The 24,117-nt window shown below is 40.9% G+C and overlaps 1 protein-coding gene across 1 annotated transcript in view; it reads left to right on the top strand.

The window, feature by feature from the left end:
• Positions 1-23,438, top strand: part of LOC308088389 (ubiquitin-conjugating enzyme E2 G2-like) — a gene marked incomplete at both ends in the record, with an annotated part of 72,072 nt that extends 48,634 nt beyond the window's left edge. Inside the window, one exon of the mRNA XM_080432826.1 lies at positions 23,329-23,438. Coding sequence (XP_080288952.1) covers positions 23,329-23,438 — 110 coding nt within the window. The remainder of the gene's footprint in view (positions 1-23,328) is intronic.
• Between the last annotated feature and the right edge of the window lie 679 nt (positions 23,439-24,117).

The raw sequence follows: 24,117 nt of genomic DNA, 5'->3' as shown, positions 1-24,117 counted from the left end.
CTAAAAGTCTAATTTATGCGTGCCGAAAATAGCAGGCCTACAAGCTCACGGCGCGTCCCATCGGCGACGCGTTGTGAGCTTGTAGGTCTGTTATTTTCTGTGCGAAACACCGTCGCGCGATAAAGTATGAAGACGGGGCCGGGCTTAACATGGCTCCCTAATGCACGACTAAAGTGGTGCTCACACTCGGGTCTGCTTGTAGATCTGCTATTTTCAAAAGATTTGAATACATTTGAAAACTTGAAATGGGACGTTCCGAGTACTTTTGGTACTTTAAGTACATTTTTATGCCCATACTTATTTACTTTTACTGAAGTACATTTTGAATTCCGGACCTTCACTTGTAAACAGAGTATTTCTATATTGCAGTATTGATACTTTTACTTAAGTAATAAATGTGAGTACTTTTTCCACCACTGCTAGCCAATGACAGCGTATCTTTTCCTGGGACTTGGCAAAACACATAACAGCATATAACATCTGTTTCGCAGACTACGCTCTAAATAACCAGCAGTATGCCCAAAATAATGCAATGCACTACAATACACACATAATAGACACCTCCCCCTTCCCAAGTCTTTGCCAGATCCCTGCCTTTGGTATAAGTGGAGGAATACATTTTCAGTATTCAAGGATGGATGGCCCCAGAGGGAATTGAACCGCCAACCTTGGCATTGTTGGGAGTTATTCTTTACATAATGAGATACACAATGTCACACCTGACTCGCATAGGTTTGACTTTTTTTTAGTTTCGTTGTGTTTTTTTATTGGAGAGTATGCTGGGCACATGTCAAACAACGTTGTAATTTACTTCCCACAGAGGATGCACTTGAGCACCCTCTGCCAAAGGAGACTTGAGGAGAATGTTCTCAGCATTCTAAACAGCCTCTCTCTCTCTCAACCTGCCACAGGGACACAGGGCCACAAACAGCCATAAACATTGTTTTTCGGGGTCAAGGTGGAGAGAGGATATGAGGTAATTGCCGAAACAGGAGAGATGATTTTTGGACTTGCTCCATTGCATGCATTAACGGGACAGCTGTAATCTACTCTAGATTAACGGCACAATAAACCACAATCTGCTCAGATTAACCACGCAGCCACATCTTAATCTGCTCAGATTATAACGGCACACTCATCTCTAGATTCGCTCATCAGAGCTAACATGGCGCAAGTTTTCTGGTTTGAAATCTGAATGCATTTCAGATGTCTATTGAGCAGTGGTGGAAAGTAACTACGTACATTTACTTAAGTACTGTACTTAAGTACACATTTTAGATCCAATTTCCAATACTTTTACTTCTATTCCACTACATCTCGGATCCAAATATTGTACTTTTAGTCCTCTACATTAATTTGAAAACTTTCTTTGTAGATTTAGATTACTATTACAAAACATATATTACCCACTTCAGCCCTACTGTATATACATTTCGGCCATTTGAAAATAGCAGATCTACAAGCTCTCAATGTGTTGTGACGCGACGCATTGTGAACTTGTAGATCTGCTATTTTCTAAAGATTTGTATGCATTTTATACATTTGAAAACTTGTGAAATGGGACATTCTGCATAACGAGTACTTTTTACCTTCAGTACTTTGTGTACATTTTGATACCAATACTTTCGTACTTTTCTTTTTTGAATTCCGGACTTTTACTTGTAACAGAGTATTTCTACATTGCAGTATCGATACATTTACTTCAGTAAAACATGTGCTACTGCTACCACTGCTATTGAGTGATGTGAGAATATCAAAATGTATATGCCTGTATTTGCAGTTCTCATTCTCTCCCTGGTATTCTCCATGGAGAGACATAATCACCGTGGATGCCAAACCCTCCATCTGACACCTGTAATAAAGTGTCTGTTTATTAGGCCTGTACTATTTTACAGCAGCATGCCATCTTAGAATATAAACTTGTTCCTGCAGAAATATGTTTAAATCAAAAATATTTCTGTCTATATGCAGAGAATATAATGTTTAGTGTACGCATGCGTGCGTGTGCGTTCGTGTGTACAGTACATGCGCGCGCGTGCGTGTGCGTGTGTGTGTGTGTGCGTGTGTGTGTGTGTGTGTGTGTTTCTATCACAGCTTCTTCCCAGCACCAGTGGTGTAAAGTAACTAAGTACATCTACTCAAGTACTGTACTTAAGTGCAATTTTGAGTTATTTTTTACTTTACTGGAGTTTTTCCATTTTTTTGTACTTTTACTTCTACTCCTTTACATCTTAGGGGCAAATATTGTACTTTTACTCCACTGCAATTATTAGAAAACTTTAGTTACTAGTTACTTTGCAATTTTTGTCAATTATTATCCCTATTTTATACCAAGGCTTTTTGAAAATAGCCGATCTACAAGCTCACAACGCGTTGCATCGCGACGCGTTGTGAGCTTGTAGATCTGCTATTTACATCTGCTATTTTAGTACTTTTACTTTCGGTACTTTAAGTACATTTGGATACCAATACTTTTGCACTTTTACTCAAGTAAATTTTGAATTCCAGACTTTTACTTGTAACAAAGTACTTCCACATTGCAGTATTGATACTTTTACTTAAGTAAAACATTTGAGTACTTTTTCCACCACTGCCCAGCACTTTCAGCGATAGAGAGGTGGACTCCACACAGAATATGAAACTATTTGGCAGCGTGTCTGAAAAATGAGAAATAAAGAACCATAATGGCGCCAAAACATTGCCCTTGCCATTGTCTATTCATTGCTTCAGCCATTATATCGTACATAAACGTAGACCATTTACCCATTAAATTAATGGGTAAATGGTCTACGGAAAGATAAAGCCATTAATTTAATGGCTTTATCTTTAAGACGTTGCATTTGCAAGCTATTGAAATGTTACTTTCTAAAACTTCCTGAATAATTCAGAGAGTGGATGGCCAAACATAATAGCAAATCATGGACATTTGAGTTTAATTTGTAAATAAATGTTCTCTCCACTGACTATTTCCAAACCAGTCTGCACTTTAAAAGGCATTGGAGCTTAACAGTAACATAATTTAACAGGAAATAACCACGCTATTCTATGTAAGCATTTTAATTCCCTTGAAGTGAATTTACTTTCATTTTGTGCTGAAATTAAATGAATCCAGCGTCTTCCTTGAAAAGCAAACAAACCATGGTTTGCTCTGAAAAATGTGGGCTTAACACGCCAGACAACTGCTATGGTTCTGTAATAGATTTTCCCCTAGAAGGTGATACAAATAATAGCCAAATGTTTAGTTTGTTTTAGGATTAGGAATGTCATGACTAGTCTATGGGCGCTTGGGTGAAGCACAGGTTAAGTACCTACCCACCACCACAGAGTCTAGTGCACAAATGGGCAACATGCCCAACAACAACAATGGGCCGGACCCAGCCCTTTGACCATCTCAATCCGGCCTGCTAAGTCCTCAAATAAAAACAAAATGCCCCCCCCCTAAATCTACATTCTAAAAGGCTGCCATGTTAATGGCTTTGAGACAAATTAATTGAACTCGACTGCAATTAATACTAATTAATATTTTCCATTTGTACTATAGGCCTACCTGCATTCCTCCATCCGCATTAACTCAAATGTTTTATGTAACATTGAAATAGTCAACCTTGAGTGCATATTTATAACATAATGCAATGTGTTTTATCAGTGACCTATGGAGTGGTGCATATCAGATCCTGTATACTGTACATGTATAGGCAGGCATTTATTCAGCATTATGTGTTTCAAGTTTCCATTGTACTATGTGTGGCCCTTCACTCACTTTATCGAAGTCAGTATGACCACCCCTGGTCTAGTGCTTCAAATCCACTGCGGTGCATCCCGCTTGGCCGACATATCTACTGTATATATGAACACAATTCCCTGTGTGCGAGGGAGGGACGCTCAGTGTGCAGGGAGATCTCTGTCGCTGCACTAGTGACTCCTCCAGGCTGGGGCTGGACCTGTCAGCAGGGGGCGGTCTAACCCATTTAGACTGAGAAAGATGTCATTATGTCATTTTTTGATTTATTTGGCTGTAAAAAATAGCGCATTTTTTATAGCCAAATAAATCGTGAAATCGTGAAAATGTGTGCAAATCTTTGAATATATATATACGCAAATCTTTGCTTGGGGAGGGTCCCTGGAACAAAATATTTTTTGATGTGGGTCCTTGACATGAAAAAGTTTGAGAACCACCGATATATTTAGCTACATAAGTAAAAAAAAAAAAAAAAAAAAGAGAGAGAGATAGAGACATTTAGAAGACATTTGTAGAATCCCCAGAAGCAAAGATTTGCACAAATGTTCACGATTTTTTTTAAATAGCAGATCTACAAGCTCATAGCGTGGCACAGAGTGCCGCACTATGAGCTTGTATATACCTGCCATTTTTGAATAGCCCAAAGAAATCTAAAATGACACAAGATGCTTTCCCGGTCTGAATGGGTTAAGGGAGGAGTACGACAGAGGCACTACGACCTCTCGGTGGGGGCTCCTCACTGGCAGGTGAGCCAGTAGGGCACAACAGCAGTGGCAACACAGAAATGGGTGGGTGAAGGTTAATTGGCATAAGGAATACATTGGGAGGAGAATAGGGGGTAAAAACAGTGGTGTGGGGCTGTCCAGGTCACATTAATTGCAACGTTGAATACCGGCTCAAGGCTGGTATTACATGTCCTTCCCCCCTCTCTGCCCTCTGTTTCCTGTCTCTACCAAAAATATAATATTTAAAGGGCAAGACCACTTTGGTAGAGGTTTGGGTTGTGTAGTTACCTTGCCATAGGTGGACAAGAAATCTAAAATAATTGCTCCATTGTTTAGAAAATATGCTCCTGATTTCTTGTCCACCTTTGGAGTTACATCATGGCAAGGTAACTACAAAACCCAAACCTCTACCATAGTGGTCTTGCCCTTTAAACAAAATAAATGTTTTCATCAGTAAGATCTCTCTACGGAAGACTAGCATAAGAGAAGACAATTACGCGGGGTGGCGGTTGAGGTTAGCTTAGCTTAATTTGTGCAGTCTGATGAAGTACTTTACCTGATCAGATTTGAGACTAACTGTATTAAAGGAGAATTCCGGACAAATTAAGTGTTATCTTTGATGTCTCGTTACTCACCTACCGATGTGAAAAGTAGCGTTCTTTTTTTTCATATATTCCCCTGTCGTCATTTTTTAAACACCCTCCGTTGTTATAATGGGAGCGTGAGGGTTAGTGAAATTCGTCTATTATAACCGACGCAAAGTTGTTTTTTTCACTACTAGTATTCATAGTAGAGTCTCATGATAGTCAAACATGCGTTGAAACTATCTGCGAGGCTGCCGTCAATGGCGAACGATTTAACACTGGTTGCTTGTTTCTTCCAGAACCTGGCAACTCGTGTTGCCAGATTCTGGAAACAAGCAACCAGTGTTAAATCGTTCGCCATTAACGGCAGGCTCGCAGGAATTTTCAGCGCATGTTTGACTATCATGAGACTCTACAATGAATCGTAGTAGAGAAAAAAATAACATTGCGTCGGTTATAATAGACGAACTTCACTAACCCTCACGCTCCCATTATAACAACGGAGGGTGTTTAAAAAATGACGACAGGGGAATATATGAAAAAAAAAAACGCTACTTTTCACATCGGTAGGTGAGTAACGAGACATCAAAGATAACACTTAATTTGTCCGGAATTCTCCTTTAAACACATTTGAATATAGTTCAAGAATTTACATACAGTACAACTACAATGCCATGAATAAAATCATGAATATAACTGAAGAATCCATGCAGTGGGAGAGGTGAGTCTCTCTAGTTTTTATGGCATGAATACTGCAGGTGCCACTGTGATATATGATTGTGCTTACAATTGAGTCAATTCAGGAGCAAACTTCTGAGTTATCTCAGAACACATTATTCCTTTAGTTTATTACATTTTCTCTCTCTCCCCCTCTCCCTCCTCTCGCCCTCCTCTCTCACACACATGCACACACAGAGAGAAAGAAGAAAGAGAGAGCCGTGCATAAACAGAAGCTGGGCTGTGGTAATAAGAGGCAGGTGAACTCTTGGGCTCTAGTGCACTTCCAAAGAGGGATGGCTTACATCTAGTGTAAAGAACCAAGGGCATCGTTAACCCATTCAATCCGGAAATGCAGTCGTGTCATTTTAGATTGTCTTTGGCTATTCAAAAATAGCAGATATACAAGCTCATAGCTTGTAGATCTGCTATTTTTGAATAATCGTGACAATTTGTGCAAATCTTTGAATATATATATATTTTTTAAAGCGAACATTTGTTAAATATTTTGTTCCAGGGACCTCCAGAAGCAAAGATTTGAGTTAAAAGTCGAACAAAATGTTCACGATTTTTCAAAAAATGCAGATCTACAAGCTTGTAGCGCGGCAAGCTCGGTGCCGCGCTATGAGCTTGTAGAGCTGCTATTTTTGAATAGCCCCAAAGTATAAAATATTGGTTATAGCTCAAATCTAAAATGACACAGATGCGTTTCACGGATTGAATGGGTTATTATTCTGAAGGTTGAGAGAGGATGCTTCCCAAACTTTTGAGAGCATCACGGACAGAAGAAAGGCCCTAAAGGGCAGCGTTGTGTGAACGCAGCTTTCAGGCCTCAGCTCCAGTCTAATGAACTGGAGGGAACATCAATCACAACCCAATAGTCCTCACAGTCTGGTAGGTTATACCTACTCAATACTCAACTCTCGTAGCAGAACACCTTTGAAGCGTTCGCAGCCCATACGGCCCATGGGTGCATTTTCAGAAAATGTTGATTTTTTTGTTTATGATCAATCATTCGATTTATTGTGTTCCAGCTCGGATGAACGGAACTAACATTGTATGGTTCAAGTTGCCGTTTTTTTGGCATCGCAATGAATTTTTCAAGGTTTTAAAGAAGAAATGCTGTGGATAAAAAAGGTTATAGCCTATTATCAATAAAATCAAGTGTTTTGCCAGTGATTTGGGGGGCCCACTTGCAATGTCCACACGGCCCACCAATGGGTCTCGGCCCACAGGTCGTGAATCGCTGCAATAAACAGTATACTCACTCTCTCTAACATTACCTTTATGTCTTTCTTGCTCCCATCCCATGTTTTTTCTCTGCTCTCCTACACTCTCTAATCAGAACTCCCCCACACCATGCAAATGTGCACGCACGCACGCACGCACGCACGCACGCACGCACGCACGCACGCACGCACGCACGCACGCACGCACACACACACACACACACACACACACACACACACACACACACACACACACACACACACACACACACACACACACACACACACACACACACACACACACACACACACACACACACACACACGTATCAGCAGAATGCAACGGAAAGCAAACATTAAAAGTCAAGGCTGTAGAAACAGTCCTGCGCATACCTTTGTCTATAACCTCAGTCTTCTCATCTTAAAAGCCTGCTGAGTGGAATGCATTGCATTATTTATAGCTGCGTGTCTTCACCTGCTGGCCTATCTCAGTCAGTGCACAGCACTGTGGAATGCAGAGACCCTGTGTTATTATCGGCGATGAAGAGGAGGAGGCGGAGAGGAGAGAAGAGTGATGACACATAACATACATGTAGACAGCTTGTCAGGTGTGCTCAGTGGTGGAAAAAGTACTCAAATGTTTTACTTAAGCACAAGTATTAATACTGCAATGTAGAAGTACTCTGTTACAAGTAAAAGTCCAGAATTCCAAATTTACTTGAGTAAAAGTACAAACGTATTGGTATCAAAATAAACTTAAAGTACCAAAAGTAAAAGTACTAAAATGTTTGAAAATGGCAGATCTACAAGCTCACAACATGCCGCGATGCGACGCGTTGTGAGCTTGTATATCGGCTATTTTCAAATAGCAGAGGTATAAAATAGGGATAAAGTCGTTAATGTATGAAAAAGGAAAAACGGAAAATCAGTCTTTCGATTTACATTTACCTCCCCTTGTGGTTTCTAGATGAGTCAGGGCATTCCACATTTTGGTGGCAGACTAGTAGAATGAGACTTTTCCCATGTTTGTTCTAAATTTGTGTGGTACCAGATCATGGTCGCTCCCTCTAGTGTTGTGGCTGTGAGTGTCACTCACTTTGGAGAATGTATGATATGTAGGATAATATGAGGGTATTGAGGGCACAGTTTATTTGACTATCTTATATAACAAACCCATTGATATTTATCTACTCAACCCTGTCTTCTACCCGGAGCCATCCCAAACTAGCAAAGTGTGGTGGAATTAGGTGGGTCATGGGCTTAAGGCTGAGATTTAGCTTGTGTAGGTGCAGGTTCAGGTGAACCCAAGTGCAGAACCCTCGGGATGGGTCAGGCGGGGGTGCAGGCAGGCAGGCAAAGAGACTGAGTCAGACAGATGGGCCGAATGGCAGACAGGTCAATGAGTACAGATGAAGACTGCGAGTTAATTTGGCAAACAGATAGATCTGCAACTGATTAACTTCGCCTTTAACTAAGTCTTTAACGATAACGCCTTACAAACGAGCAAACGAGTCTAACAGTCTGAAGAGTCCTTATGTAGCCATGAAGGTCACGTGAGGCTAACCCCCACTGACAGATTGTGGAAGCGATAGTCTGGCTCGAGAGACTAGACCTGGACGAAATGCCAGTTGCAAATAATCTATAGTGTTTAGTGTTTTAAATGAAACCCATTAAGCCCACCACCTTTCTAGGGTTGGCATCTAGTGAGCACCGTCTGGGGTATGATGTAATTACAAAATGGCAGTGGTGTAGTGGGGATGTTTTAGCTGGGTATACGCTATCTTAATAATGTCACGTGCACGAACATATACACATGGGTATGCACCGTATAATTGTGTATAACCACTGGTTATATCACCAAGCTTTCCATTGCAGAGGAAAGTCTTGTTTTCATTCTGAATTCACCAGTGTGATCCAATCTAGAAGCCGCCTACTCAACAGCCCGACTTGTAATATCCATATCTGTTTGGGTGCCACAATTCAATTATTGTTCCCCCACAGAAATGCTGAACCAAGTAGCCCATCGTCAATACGAGTTAGGATAAAACATGGATATACTAAACAAAGTATTCCTAGTAGTATTTCAAGAAACTTACTGGATAGGTTCTATGCACAGCAGCCATATTGGGAAGAAATGTGGCCTCTTCCATATTCCCTTAGGTGTTACCAATAATACTAACGAAGGCTCTGTTCCATTCTGGTCAAACAGAGTTAGATATTGTGCACGTTGGCTCACTGGAAACACTCTGCTACACCAGTGGGTCTCAAATTGGGGTCCAGGGACCCTCATGTTTCCTTGAGGTAGTTCCAAATGGCCCCTTACGGGTGTATAACTCTGAGAAATGGAATCAAATGGACCATTTGGTTCCATTTGTAAACTCTCAGAGTTATGGGGGTCCTTGAAATTAAAATGCTAGAGAACCACTGTGCTACATGAAATGGAACAGAGCCTTCATTAGTTTAATTGACACATGTGAAGGAAGCGGCCCAATTTCTTTCCAATAGGGCTGCTGTGCATAGAGCCTATTCATAAGATTTCACAGGTTTATGGGTAGGCCTTACCACTAGCCCTACCACCATGTCCGCAACCACTGATTCTCACTAGACTAGATCAGAAAAATGCAAATGGAGTTGATCCCAGACTATAGGGGATCATGCTGTGCTGAGCCCATCATGCAGGACTCAGTGTGTATCATTCAAACCACATCAGCCCCTCTGATTAAAAAGAAGTTGGAATCAAGTGGATTAAGAAAACACTGACAAATCATGATTTATTATTTTAACTCAGGCCCGGTTGCACCAACAAGGATTAAATAAAGCATAGCTAATGAAGGATTTGTTGATCTAGGATTTATTTATTAACTGTGATTAATTAATGGATTAAACGTGGCTGTTTGTCCGCCATCTTGGATTTGCAGTGTAAATAAACAACAATAACCTTACTCTCTTTACTCTAATAATTAGCGTTACTTTCGTCTTCCCTTTTGAGAGAATATAGACAGACTTATGTTAAAAGTAGTGCCTGCAGCCAAAACATTGATTATCTAAACAAATCTTTATAAACCTCTCTGATATGACGGAGTCCCTCACTAAAAATGACAGATCTATAAACTCACAACGTGTCATACTGCGGTGCATTATTTCCTTTTGGCAAGGTGCTACGCTATATTTCTTACCGTAGGAAGATGAGTGAAGAGGGAGCACTTGTTTGTCCTCCTATACGGAAAGAAAGGCCGCTCACCATACGGTGTTTTCATTCATTTCTAGATAGTTTCCCAAACTGCTGCCATTTTTACTTTAAACCACCTCGACTGCAATTTTAAATTTAATCCATGACTAAACTTTCAATCTGAGTTTAAAGTACAGGGGCAACAGAGTTCAAATGTATGGTTTACTGTGAAAACTAAATCAAAGATTAAAAAGGATGGTTTAAAACTAAACCTGATTAGTGAAAACTAGGTTTAATGTTTTGCACAACTTTAATAAATACAACTTGATTTAAACCAGGTTAAATCTTAATCCTTCTTGTTGCAACCAGGCCTCAGAGATTTAAACGGTTCTGTGCTGAACTTAAAGCGGTGACAGCATCCCACTAAAGCGCACCTTGTACTGTATGTCTCTCAACATGACAAGATCTAGGAGGTAGAAACAAGGACTGTGATGTGAGCACTGTGATAGCCCAGGGCAGGGCTTGCATGTGGGGGAAGCGATAAGCATTGGCCCCCTTCATTCTCTCAATCAGGACCACCGTGAGACTATGGGGTGAGAGTATCCCACCCATCTGGCACCGAAGAGCTACAGCAAAGATAACACAAAGGAAAGAAAATAAATAATGCTGGCGTAAGTAAACCAGGTCTGTTTATCGCTGCAACTGCAGAGAAATATTCCACACTCAATTGTGGCATATTTGTGCCACATGCAGCCCCATAGCTGGCCTTGTAAATAAAACAACAGTCCTTAAACCCTCCCTGGTTTTACTCTTCTTCACTCTCGCTTTATCTCGGTTCCAGCAACTCTCTTCCACCCCAATCTCCCTCTCTGAATTACCCGCTATCTCTGTCTCACTCCAGCTCGCTCTTCCTCTATCTCCGTCTCACTCCATTCCTCTCATTCCCAAGCTATCAACCACCGTCTATACTACACTCAGGTTCTCTCTCTCTCTCTCTCTCTCTCTCTCTCTCTCTCTCTCTCTCTCTCTCTCTCTCTCTCTCTCTCTCTCTCTCTCTCTCTCTCTCTCTCTCTCTCTCTCTCTCTCTCTCTCTCTCTCTCTCTCTCTCTCTCTCTCTCTCTCTCTCTCTCTCTCTCTCTCTCTCTCTCTCTCTCTCTCTCTCTCTCTCGTTGTCTGTCTAGATTAGAAGATCAATTGTAATGGACAGCCAAAAAGCAGGTAATCTGCCCTTGGGCCTTATTCATAATTATATTGCCTACAGTTTGTGTGTGTGTGTGTGTGTGTGTGTGCATGTGGGAGTGCGTACTGTACATAAGTGCATACACGTGTGTGTGTTTGCTTATTCATGTATGTATGTATGTATGTATAACATAAATATAATAATCTGGCAGTGTGTCATAATCATTGCGAGGAGGCATACTGTATGGATCAATTGACCCACTGAGACGAGCACAAACCAAGCCCCCAGAACGGAGAGGGATAAGTGAACCTCAGCCCTCCTGGTGGCCGACTCTGGAAGTGCAGCTGGGGCCTGAATGAGTCAGTTCCTGAATGAGTTTCGCTCATTGGTCGAAAAAGGTTTTGACAAATGGGCTCGACTCACGAGCTTGCGTACGGGGTTGCGCACGGTGGTGACACTACTGCGCATGCGATACATAACTCTATGAGGCGGAGGAGCCCCTGACATCATCATCCCCAAACACGGAAGAAGGGGGATATAAGTGAATGGGTGGGGATTATCACTTTATGGCATAGTTAGAACTAGCTTTTCAGGCCGCGACCCCCCCAAAATAAACATATTTGAGAACCACTGGCATAAACAGACAGCTGAAAGATAAAGACACCAAACTGAGTTCTACTCTCCACACTCTCATGCGGCTGATTTATGCAGATACATCTACTGTGTAGCTGTTCACTCAGGCTAGTAATGGCCCTAGCGGGACGGCATCACGTGTTATTTCCCTACTACCGATCGCTAAGAATAAAGATCACTGACTTCAGACAAGTATCTTTTAAAACATCAACACGGTCCAATAGTAGACTAGCTGTGGACCATGTCTGATGCAGTCACCAACCTGCAGACTTCAGATCAGCTGAAATACTTGTGGTGTGTGTGTGTGTGTGTGTGTGCGTGTGTACCTGCCGCTATATCCTATATATCGTTCATTTGGGAGAACCCTTCCCCCTTTTCTTCCATCATACATTTGCATATGATTATCAGTTCAATAATTACTCTCGTCTCCTCATAAAAGGGTCCATAATATGGAATACTCTACCTTACATCTACTAGATTTGTCTCCTCTCCAATTCTACTGGATTTATCACCTCTCCAATTCAACAAATATAAAAAAAATAACTCATATTTTCCATGTGATCAATATTTTCTCTTTTGAATATCGCTTAAATTGCGATTTTATTTTTCGTTTCTCCTTGGTATATTGTGCTGACATTTTCTTTTCTTTGCTGTATGTCTGTGTCTTACGTCTATGAATTATATTATTGTAATAGAAATGTGTATTATACTGCATCTTTTTTTCTTCTTCTGAGGAATGCCTCTTCTCAAACCCCTAGAGGTATTTAAATTATTCTCTTCACATTTCACTTGCCATTCGTTGCATTTTTAAATTGATTTATTGGCATGTGAAACAAACAAACATGTACAGATATATGAAAGGATGCCTATATTCCTCGACCTCGTCATCATCATAAATCATGAACTTGCTATTCCTTCCTTATAGAGCTTGATGTCGGCAAGCTCATCAGTGCCATTGTTAAGAGACCAGTACAGGTTGGATATGCTAATGACAATTACCAGATACACTGTAAGCCGGCCATAAAACTGACGGTTTGAATTCCCAAACCGTATGGAAATCTACAGTACTGTGTATGTGGGGAGAGTTAATGAATCCCACTCTCCCCTCCCGCAACAACACCTGTCAAGGTGCCCGTGAACAATTGACCAATGGCTGGGGCTGCTCAGTCCCAGGTGTCTGTGTGTGTAACAGTATGAATAGGAAGAACGTTACTATTGGAAAGCATGTATCCTCTTTTTTTTAATTAAACAAAAAGGTTGATTAATGGAAAAAAATTACTTCTATGTCTCTCCTTAACATAAAGAAAATAGAATCATGTGGATGGTTTCTGTCTACTTGTAGGTTTCGGTATACATATGCCTGCTTTGTTTTGTTGAGTGTCGGTCAGTTTGTCGTTTCAGTGTTTATTGTAGTTTGGGAAAGTTGATTGGGAAAACTTTAGTTTAAGAAACCTTTTGATGTGAACCTTGTCTGCTTGTCCTGCATTTGTACTCTGCACTCATACCTCTCACTTCCTTGTCAAAATGGAGCTCAAACAAATGAGGACGTGTCTTTGATCTTCCGCCGTTCCAAATAGATAGGTCAGCTATAGGGTGTCAGTGAATTCATTCTGTTGTTGACGGAATGCCTGCACACGCAGCATCAACCTGTCATGGAGGAGTGTTTTGACATATTTATTGATCAGTGAGTGGCGCAAAGTAACTAGATACATTTACTCAAGTAACTGTACTTCAGTACAATTTATGAGGTACAGTTTCTTCACTTGAGCATTTCCGTCTTTCGATACGGCAAAAGTGGATTTAGATTCCTATTACGAAAAATGTATTAAGCCCTATTATAAACATTGGCTATTCGAAAACAACCGATGTGACAAATATTAGCACTTTTGCCTTGATACTTTAAGCATATTGATGCCAGCACTTTTGTACTTTTACTCAAGTAAAATGTTTAATACAGGACTTTTACTTACTAGCATTTTTATTTTGGTTGTATTAGATTAGATTACAGTAGATTAGATGTCCTTTATTATCCACAAGGGGAAATCGTTTAACTCGGGTCAATACATATTAAAGACAATGCATAAATATACACCACAATTAAAACACCCAGCAACAGACAATAAAAATAAGGAGGACTACAATGCTATTGCTATAAAAAGGTGTGTATTGCTTCTTTTACTTAACCCATTAAGACCAGTAATGCATCTGTGTGTAATTTTAAGATTTCTTTGGGCTATTCAAAAATAGCAGATACAAGCTTGTAGATTTGCTATTTTTTTAGAAATCGTGAAAATGTGTGCAAATCTTTGAAGATGTCAGGGTGCGAGTTCAGAGGACCCAAAAGCAGTACGACAGACAGCAACGATCAAAGTTCTGGAGGTTTATTAACCAAACTGAGACAACCCATAAAATGGGGGAGGCAAAACAAGTACTCAAAATACCGAATGGCTTGTAGCCAAAAACACAGTACATAACACGCTAACATTCAATGACTACCTGACAAGGAACTGAATAAACCGGGGAATATATATAGACACAGGGTTAACTGGACACAGGTGAACACAAGCTACAATCAACACTGGATTGGCTGGGGCACAACAGGACACAGGCGGAGAACAATTACAAATACATACTGGTGAGACAAGACAGGAAGCGAAAACAAGGCAGACAGGAAACAATACTACAAAGTAAAGGTACAGAACACCAAAGCAAAAGGCAGGATGACAGAGAATTATACAAATGGAACACGCAGTATGCAGAACATACAAAATGCACTTTAGGCCTAACCGGCCTAAAGTGTCCACGACCAAATAAGGGCATCTTCAAGGTCTAAATAATAAAGTCGGCCTAACCGGCCTAAAGTGTCAAAAGTCAAAACCCACGGCCCGAGGAGCGGACCGTGACAGAAGATATATATTTTTAAAGCGAACATTTGTAACTCAAATCTTTGCTTCTGGGGGATTCTACAAATGTCTTCTAAATCCTAACATTTTTTTTTTTTTTTTTACGTATGTTGCTGTCAAGGACCCCCAAAATATGTATTTGGCCGCGGACCCCCATCTGAAAATATTTTGCGCGTCTCCCGTTTTGTGCGCATGCTCACGACGCGTCACCAATCCATTGGTTCATATTGGTACCATATTGGTTCCTATTCTTACTTCCGGGTGCTTCAAAACGCCACTGAGCACTTTAATAGAAATGAATAGCTGGGGGGCGGGGCAACCGCCCTCTAGATATATTATAACTCTATGGTTCCAGGTCTGAATGGGTTAAGAAAAGAAGATCAGAGTACACTTCTTCCAGCACTGATGTATTAATAATGTGCAGCTTGAGCAGCATGTGGGCAGACAGGCATAGACAGGAAGACAGATAGACAGACAGGCAGGAAGTCAGACACATGGAGACAGATGTGAGCGTCTGTTGAAAAGCGGTCCTGTCAATAATTGGACAAACGAGGGTGGACTTCCGATCAGTTAAACCCCCGAGGGAGAGGATGGGCCTGGAGAGGAAGAGGAGGAGGAGGAGGAGGAGGAGGAGTGAGGGGCAGTAGGGGAACAAAGTACTCCTTGCTTTTATTTTACTCAGGTAAAAGTAGTACTACACTATATAAAATAAAGTATTGACATCAAAGTACAGTATACTTACAGTACCAAATTAAAAGTACTCTAATTATATTTTTGGGGGAGAAATAGCAGATCTGCAAGCTCGCAAGGTGACGCGTTGTGAGCTTGAACATCTGCTATCTCATTAAAACGGAAGTATTAAAACGTGCTTAAGTTGTTAATGCATGGTTTGTGATATTATCAAAATTGCAAAAAAGTAATAGGAACTAAAAATGTCAAATACTTGTAGTGGAGTACAAAGTACAATATTTGCCTCTGAGATGTAGCGGAGTAGAAGTTGTACTTAGGTACAGCACTTAAGTAAATTGTCTCTGTGGGGTGGAAACCTCATACTGTATGTCCAAAACTGTTACTTTTCAGGATGTAATCTTTTTTTTGCTAAAGTAGTACTTTTGATGCTTTTGTGTGATGCTGTAGTATGATCAACTAGGCCGTTAATTCACAAAGGAAACACAAAAAGTTAGAATATGGAGATAAGAGGTTTCTGCCCGACAGCGACGATCTGTACTTAGTTACTTTCCACCACTGGTGAGAGGATGCGAGAGGTACCGTACCAGAGAGACAGACGGTGACTCTGTCTTCCTCTGATCAATACAACCCTTAGAGGATCAATCATTCACGGGCCCCTCCGCTCGCAGCCACCAGACCAGCAGCAACCCAACAACCCCAGGCCCCTGTGATCCTGTGATCCGCACCCCTGCCCCGACTGCTGCTGCATGATCTGAGCCCCTCAGCTGTGACCCCGGCAGCCATGACTCACCCTGGACAGCCTCGCTCGATAAACCAAAACCCTTTTTTTGAACGACTTTAAGTGCAAGAGCTGCATTCAAGAAGGGGTCATTTTTGTCAATGAACGTCAGCAAAGATGCTTAGTTTAGGAAGAGCACCGAAGTCTGACGTCAGATTTCCACCCGACAGAGACGATAAATATAAACTTTTTCTCAGACACAATAGGTCCATATAAAAAACAGAGATACAAAACAGACAATAACAACACATAGATTGCGGCAGTGACGTCAGGACTTCGGTGCTCGATCTATGTGTTGTTATTGTCTGTTTAGTATCTCGTGTCTGAAAAAAAGTTCTCATAATGTCCATAACTGTTACTTTTCAGGATTAAAATGTAAAAATAGCAAAAGTAGCAGATCGACAAGCTCAGAACACGTCGCTTCGCGCCGCGTTTCGAGCTTGCGGATCTGCTACTTTTGATGCTGTTGTTGTAGGCCGTTAATTTACGAAAAAAACACAACAAGTTAGAATATTGAGATAAGAGGTTTCTGCCCGACAGCAACGATATGCCATCCCACGCTCCACCACTATAGGCAAGAAATGGTACACAACATGGTCTCCTATTGGACGTGGTTGCCTCCCTCCCTCCCTCCCTCCCATCTCTCCCCGCATGCGAACCATCATGTGGATGAAAAACATCGTTTGTGTGTCACATGCCGTTAACCAGATCTCACAAGGGTGCATTAGTGGGACAGGGAAAGGTCGATAGCAAAGTTCATTTTCCTCCCCGGTTTGTCTCTCTCTCTGAAGAATGCCATTTTCAGTGTCAGAATGTTGACTGCCGAGGCCCCTCGGCTGAGAGACCCCGGCAGCTATGACTCATCCTGGACAGCCTCGCTCAATAAACCAAAGCTTTTTTGGATGAGTAGAGTCAGAGTTCCGTTCAAGACGGGGTCCTTCATGTCGATGAATGTCAGCTTAAACATTTCGTGGCTGTCTGGCAGAAACCTAGTATCTCCATATTTCAACCGCTTATGGTTTTTTTTCGTAGGTGAATGCCCTACTTTGACATATTACAGTGTCACACAAGTATGACACCAGTGGTGGAAATGAACTAAGTACTGTACTTAAGTAGAATTTTGAGGTATTTGTACTTTACTTGAGTATTTCCAATTTCCAATATTTTTACTTCTACTCCACTACATCTCAGAGGCAAATATTGTACTTTTACTTCACTACAATTATTTGAAAACTTTAGTTACTAGTTACTTATCAGACATAATTATGATATTATAAAACATACATTAACCACTTTAGCCCTATTTTATACATAAGCTATTTGAAAATAGCAGATCTACAAGCTCACAATGTGTTGCGATGCGACACGTTGTGAGCTTGTAGATCTGCTAACATTTTAGTACTTTAACTTTTGTTACTTTAAGTACATTTTGATGCCAATACTTTTGTACTTTTACTCAAGTAAATTTAGAATTCTGGACTTTTACTTGTAACAGAGTATTTCTACATTGCAGTATTGATACTTTTACTTAAGTAAAACATTTGAGTACTTTTTCCACCACTGTATGACACACATAATGTGAGTCAAAAAGTGAAATGTAGCAGAATGAGAATCACAAGTATCCAAGAAATACAAATTACTCAAGTAAAGTACAGATACTCCAACATCTACTCAAGTACAGCACTCAAGTAAAAGTACGGTACTTTGTTACTGCCCACCACTGCAAGTAGTATTACTCTCTGCTATGCAGGATTAGAGATTAATCACTAATAAAGTAACCCAGTGGTGAAGGAGGGAGGAGAAACTCAGGGGAAATCTAGAGGGTTGCATCTGGGATCGTCTGAACCGCTTTCTGCTCGCCGAGCACATCTCCTCACATCAATCACACATGCACACGCATGCACCCGTGCACACACGCATGCAAACACACACACACACACACACACACGCATACACACATGCATGGGTGGCACACGTACACACACACAGCATCAGACGCCCACCCACTCACCTGCCCTGGAGTAGGCCTTCCCTTGCCTCTTACACAAGACACTCTGACACACACCCATACATTTACACTGTATACACACACACACTTATAGTACACACGATCACATACTGTGCACACACACACACAAATAGTACATACACAGGCCCTGAAGTGCGGCTTTCCCCATGCCATCTAGCGCACACACAAAGCAGCATGTCAGCTCCGATTATCCCCAGCGCTTGCTTCAGGAGCTTCTATTTTGGTGCCGTTTCCCACACACACACACACACACACACACACACACACACACACACACACACACACACACACACACACACACACACACACACACACACACACACACACACACACACACACACACACACACACACACACACACACACACACACACACACACACACACACACACACACACACACAGCCCTCTCTTACTGTTGTCATTTTAATGTGATGTTTTTTTTTAGACCTGGACATGAGTATTTCATGTTAATCCGTTAAAACCAGGAAAGCATCCGTGTCATTTTAGATTTTAGCGTTGGCTAAAGATATACAAGCTCACAGCGGATCACTTTGTGCCGCGCTGTAAACTTGTACATCTGCTATTTTTTGAAACATTTTTGAAACATCTTTTAAGTGTGAGAACTACTGGTTTAGAAGGCATTTGTAGACTCGGCCTCAGGTTTGAATGGGTTAAGGAAAAAGAAGCGCTCTGCCTCCGTGCCACACGTGGCATGACAATGTCCACCACATGCATTTCCATCTCTGTTATTTAACTACCTCCTGCTCTTCCTTTAGTGATTCCACCCACTGCACACAAAATGAAGTGGAAACCGAGCTACACTTCCTAACCGTCTGTCCATTGTACCAAGAAATCAGAGACACATACTTCCCACAGATTACAACCACACACGGAGATTTTGAAAACATGACCAATGACAAATAACTCCCATATCTGCTGGGCGAAGTACAACAATGTGCAAACACAGCAGCAAGATTCGTGAGTTGCTGTGATAGGAGAAGGATATCAAACGGAACACAACCACCCTAAAGACTAATCATTGTGTATATTCCTGCACTATACCTGCACCCAGTGATCTTGGTATATAGAAATTGATCCATTGAAGATTCTGACTTTCAAATGTACATATTTTTTGTTTTGATTGTATTGCTGTATTGTTGTATTGTGCTTTCTGCTTTGGCAATGTAAACGTATGTTTTCTCATGCCAATAAAGCCCTTTGAATTGAATTGAATTGATTCCTTTTGCACATTGTGGTTGGATAACAGCTACACCTTCCCCTCTGTCATACATTTCCATCTATTAGACCAGTGGTTCGCTACCTTTCCTGGATCAGGGCCCACTTGAGTATCTCCAAAGCGTTCGCGGCCCACCCATCTGACCACTTAATTTTCAGAGCATGTTTATTTTAGTGATCCATTGATCGATTGTGCTCCGCCTTGGATTTATGGAAACGACACAGAATACTTTAAGTTCCTATTTATCGGTATCACAATAAAAACTTAATTTTTTCAAGGTTTTAAAGAAAACAATTACATGATATATTTTTTTTTAAAGAAATCCTATTAATTGGGGGGCCCAGCAGTGCATATTATTGCATATCAGACAAATAGAGAATCTTAAAGGGCAACTTGCCATGATGTAAATGCAAAGGTGGACAAGATATAAAAAAACAATTGCTACATTCGCTACATTGTAGTTACATCACGGCAAGGTAACTACACAACCCAAACCTCTACCAACGTCTTCTTGCCCTTTAAGTCTGATTCAGAGTTTGTTGTACGGCAGTATCTTTCATAAAAAAAAAATAAGAATATTTTTGCAGCACAGAGTGGAAGCCTGTCCACCTCCACACCATGGCCTGAGGATGTCCTCTGGCCCTGCTGAAGGGGAAAAATCTGGTTTTAATGCCTGGGGACATAAGCCCCTTTCCCACTGGACAGAAAAACAAAACAAACAAAAAACACGTACACCCACAAACATCTGGCTTTAGTCTTTAGTGGGAAAGGTTACAATTGGCATTCATTTTGGAGACTGTGCAGTATAGTCACAGGTATTTAACTCTTTGACTGCCAGAAATAAAACACAATTTGCTAAGCCACTGCCAGCGATTCCAGTATATACAAAATTAAAAAATATAGTCTAAAAATCATAGAATTTCCAGTATGATCAATCCCCCGATCGCTTTAAAAGACGTATCAGAGTCTCGTAGAATCGGGGGGGGGAGCATGCCGGGATCATCCGTTCCATAGTTGTGGGCAGTTGAATGTAGGTTGTTTTCGCCAAAAAGCAACATTAACAGAGATGTTTCCAAATCGAATAACAAGGAAGTGAATGGGCTGTTTTTTTTTGCGATCACGTGATTTCACTGGGTGAAAAAGGTGATATACCTGGATACGTGGGCAAGGCATACACCCACCCAACATAAATGATTGGTGGGAGTTTTTCAATGAATGCGGGAGAGGACTGTTTACCTTCAAATGCCTTTAAGATACCTGGATATGCATCTCTCTTTTCTCTGCTAGGGAATCTGCCTTACATATGTAAATTAGAGGTTTGTTCAAACAATGGGAGGTGTGGGGTTCAGAGTGGGGGGGGGCTCAGAGTGTATGTGTGAGAGAGAGAGAGAGAGAGAGAGAGAGAGAGAGAGAGAGAGAGAGAGAGAGAGAGAGAGAGAGAGAGAGAGAGAGAGAGAGAGAGAAACTATTGCACAATTACTGATTAATTAGAGTGCAGTCTTGGGGCAAATATTATACTTATTATGCTCCACTACAATTATTTGAAAACTTTAGTTACTAGTTACTTTGCAGATATAAATGGTTACATTATAAAACATACATTAACCACTTTAGCCTTATTTTATACCTAGGCTATTTGAAAATAGCCGATTTACAAGCTCACAACGCGTCGCGTTGTGAGCTTGTAGATCGTCTATTTTCAAACATTTTAGTACTGGTACTTTAAGCACATTTTGATACCAATACTTTTGTACTTTTACCAAGTACGTTTAAGGGTCATTACATGGTTAAAATTATATCACAAACAAGGCTTACTTTATGTGTGTTTTCATGTGTATTTTAGGGGGTAGAGATTTACATGCAGGCACAACATTTGCATGAAAGGTGTTGATGGGTTCAGTGGCCCTATTGTCTCAGGTCTCTGCAACAATATAGTAGCACCGCCTCTATCACCACATTAACCACTTTAGCCCTATTTTATGCATAGGCTATTTGAAAATAGCCAATCTACAAGCTTGTAGATCTGCTATTTTCAAACATTTTAATACTTTCACTTTTGGTACTTTAAGTATATTTTGAATACTTTTTTACTTTTACTCAAGTAACATTTTGAACACAGGCCTTTTACTTGTTTTATTATTTTTAGTACTAGTATTTTTATATTGTGGTATTGCTACTTTTGCTTAAGTAAAATATCTGAGTACTTCTGCCATCACTGCTAAAAAATACAGGTTACCACCAGTCATGTGGTTAAACTATTTAGTTTGTTTTCTAGTCTAGGCCCAGTAGTGCTCAAAAGAACAAAATGTTATGGACTTTTACTTGTAACAGTAAGAGTATTTCTACATTACACTACTTTTACTTAAGTATAAAATGTCAGTACTTTTTTTTGTGCTTGTTGTTTAGTGCAAAGTATTAGTACCTCTACATAGTAACTTTTAACTTGTTAAAACTAACTACACTAAGTAAATAGTTTATTTCCAGTCTCTCTCTCTCTCTCTCTCTCTCTCTCTCTGACTGCCAACATTTAACATGCACATTTCAAACGGTGGGGAGGGGAACCTGTGTGTCTATCCAATCAGATTTGTCTAAACAGAGATTTCAAACATTCGAACAGTTTGGGCGGTTGGGTGAATTCATTCTACTCACAAATGTACTGCTGGCCTGTTGATGTTTTCGGACTAGCTTTGTAAATGGTAAGCTGCTATTTTATCTAATTGTAAATCATTAGTAGGTTTTACTGTTTATTGTATTTACTTTGATCAGTTCTCTACAGTTTGTTTGATCAGTTGTAAGCTAGTGTTTCTTTACCTGTATGAGTTCAGATTGCTTTAAAACATGTGGCCTAGCTAAGTGGCTAGTCAATTCATATGCCATGATTTAATGTGTCAGCATAATGCAGTAATAGTAAAATACACAGACTTTATAAATGTTAGTAACTAAAGTTGGATTGCTTTGTAGTTTGTCTTTACTGTGGCTGTACATTGAATACAATGGTAAAGCATTGCTTCATCCCACTAACCCCTAAAATTATATTTGCAGGGAGATTTCCATTGTTTTCCCCACTGTTGACGAGGAAGTTTTAAAAGGTAGCCTACTACACACCCACACTCTTCTTCTTCATTTAACTATTTTTGTGCACTCCTGTTTCAGTTGAAGTTTTCTGAGTTTTAATTGCTGTTATGTATTTTACAGTTGTTGGCATCCAGGGGTACATGTGTGAGGACCTTTCGGAGTTTTAACAGGTAATCTCCAGCACACACTCTCTTCTTCTTTTTTTTTTCTTTCTTCTTTTGGTTTAAGGCTCGCAAATTCAGCAAGAAATTATGTACTTTTACTTTGATAATTTAAGTATACTGCTGCTATTTCCTGCCAGTGCAATGAAACTGTCTCTAAAATAAATTGCAATTTGCATGTCAACAGTCAAAGGAAAATGGATTGGTAGAAGATTCAGCAGACAAGACAAGACAAGACAAGACAAGACACACACACACACACACACACACACACACACACACACACACACACACACACACACACACACACACACACACACACACACACACACACACACACACACACACACACACACACACACACACACACTGTAGTGTGGTAGAGCTTTTTTAATTGTATTAACATTGTTGTGTTCCTGTTTCAGTGGTTTTGTGGTTTAATTGTAATTCTTTCTTTTTTCTTCTCTTTTTCTTCAAGGCTTCATGGACTGCCATTTTGGCTCTTCAGCCCTCCAGCAGGAAAAAGTTCAGGAAATCATCTCCAGGACCTCATACCAAACGCTGTGTTCTCCAGGACCCAGTGCTTGAGGACACAGAGCAACTCCAGAGCTCATGACAGCTTCAAAGATGGACTGCCATTTTGGATCTTCAGCCCTCCAGCAGGAAGAAGTTCAGGAGCTCGTACCAAACGTTGTGTTCTCCAGGACCCAATGCTTGACGACAAAGAGCTTGAGGACCACAACAGGTCTTTTTCGTGCCGCACTATGAGCTTGTACATAGCGAGATCTGCTGTAGATCTGCTGTTTTTGAAAATGTGTGCAAATCTTTGAATATATGTTTTTAGTCTATGTTTTTTTTTTTTTTTTTTTATCCCGCGATTTTTGTAACCCATTTTTTTCACCCGGTGCCAATTTCCTAAGTGATCCTGGGCACTACACCAGCCCTACACCAGTATTACACCTGTCACCCCACAGTCGGGAGGCCAGGGCCGAGCTCATGCTTCCTTCAGGCATGAGAGCCAACTGACCTTCTTGTCACCTGACAGGGGGGAGTTTCCCTGGTTGGACGTAGCGCGTGGAAGGAACACGTTATTCCAACCAGTTCCCTTCCCCTCCATCAGGCGCCCCGGCTGTCATGGGGGAGGCGGTATAGTGACCAGGATTACTACATGTTTTTGTGAGGGTATTAACTACCCTAGGAGACACGGGGAGAACATGCAAACTCCACACAGAGTAGGCCCTTTCGCCAACCCCACCTAGGGTATGGG

Source organism: Gymnoscopelus braueri (genome assembly GCF_963280865.1).
Source record: "Gymnoscopelus braueri genome assembly, chromosome: 1".
NCBI lineage: Eukaryota > Metazoa > Chordata > Actinopteri > Myctophiformes > Myctophidae > Gymnoscopelus > Gymnoscopelus braueri.
Note: the sequence above shows the minus strand (reverse complement) of the source record. Positions and strands in the feature narration are given on the sequence as shown.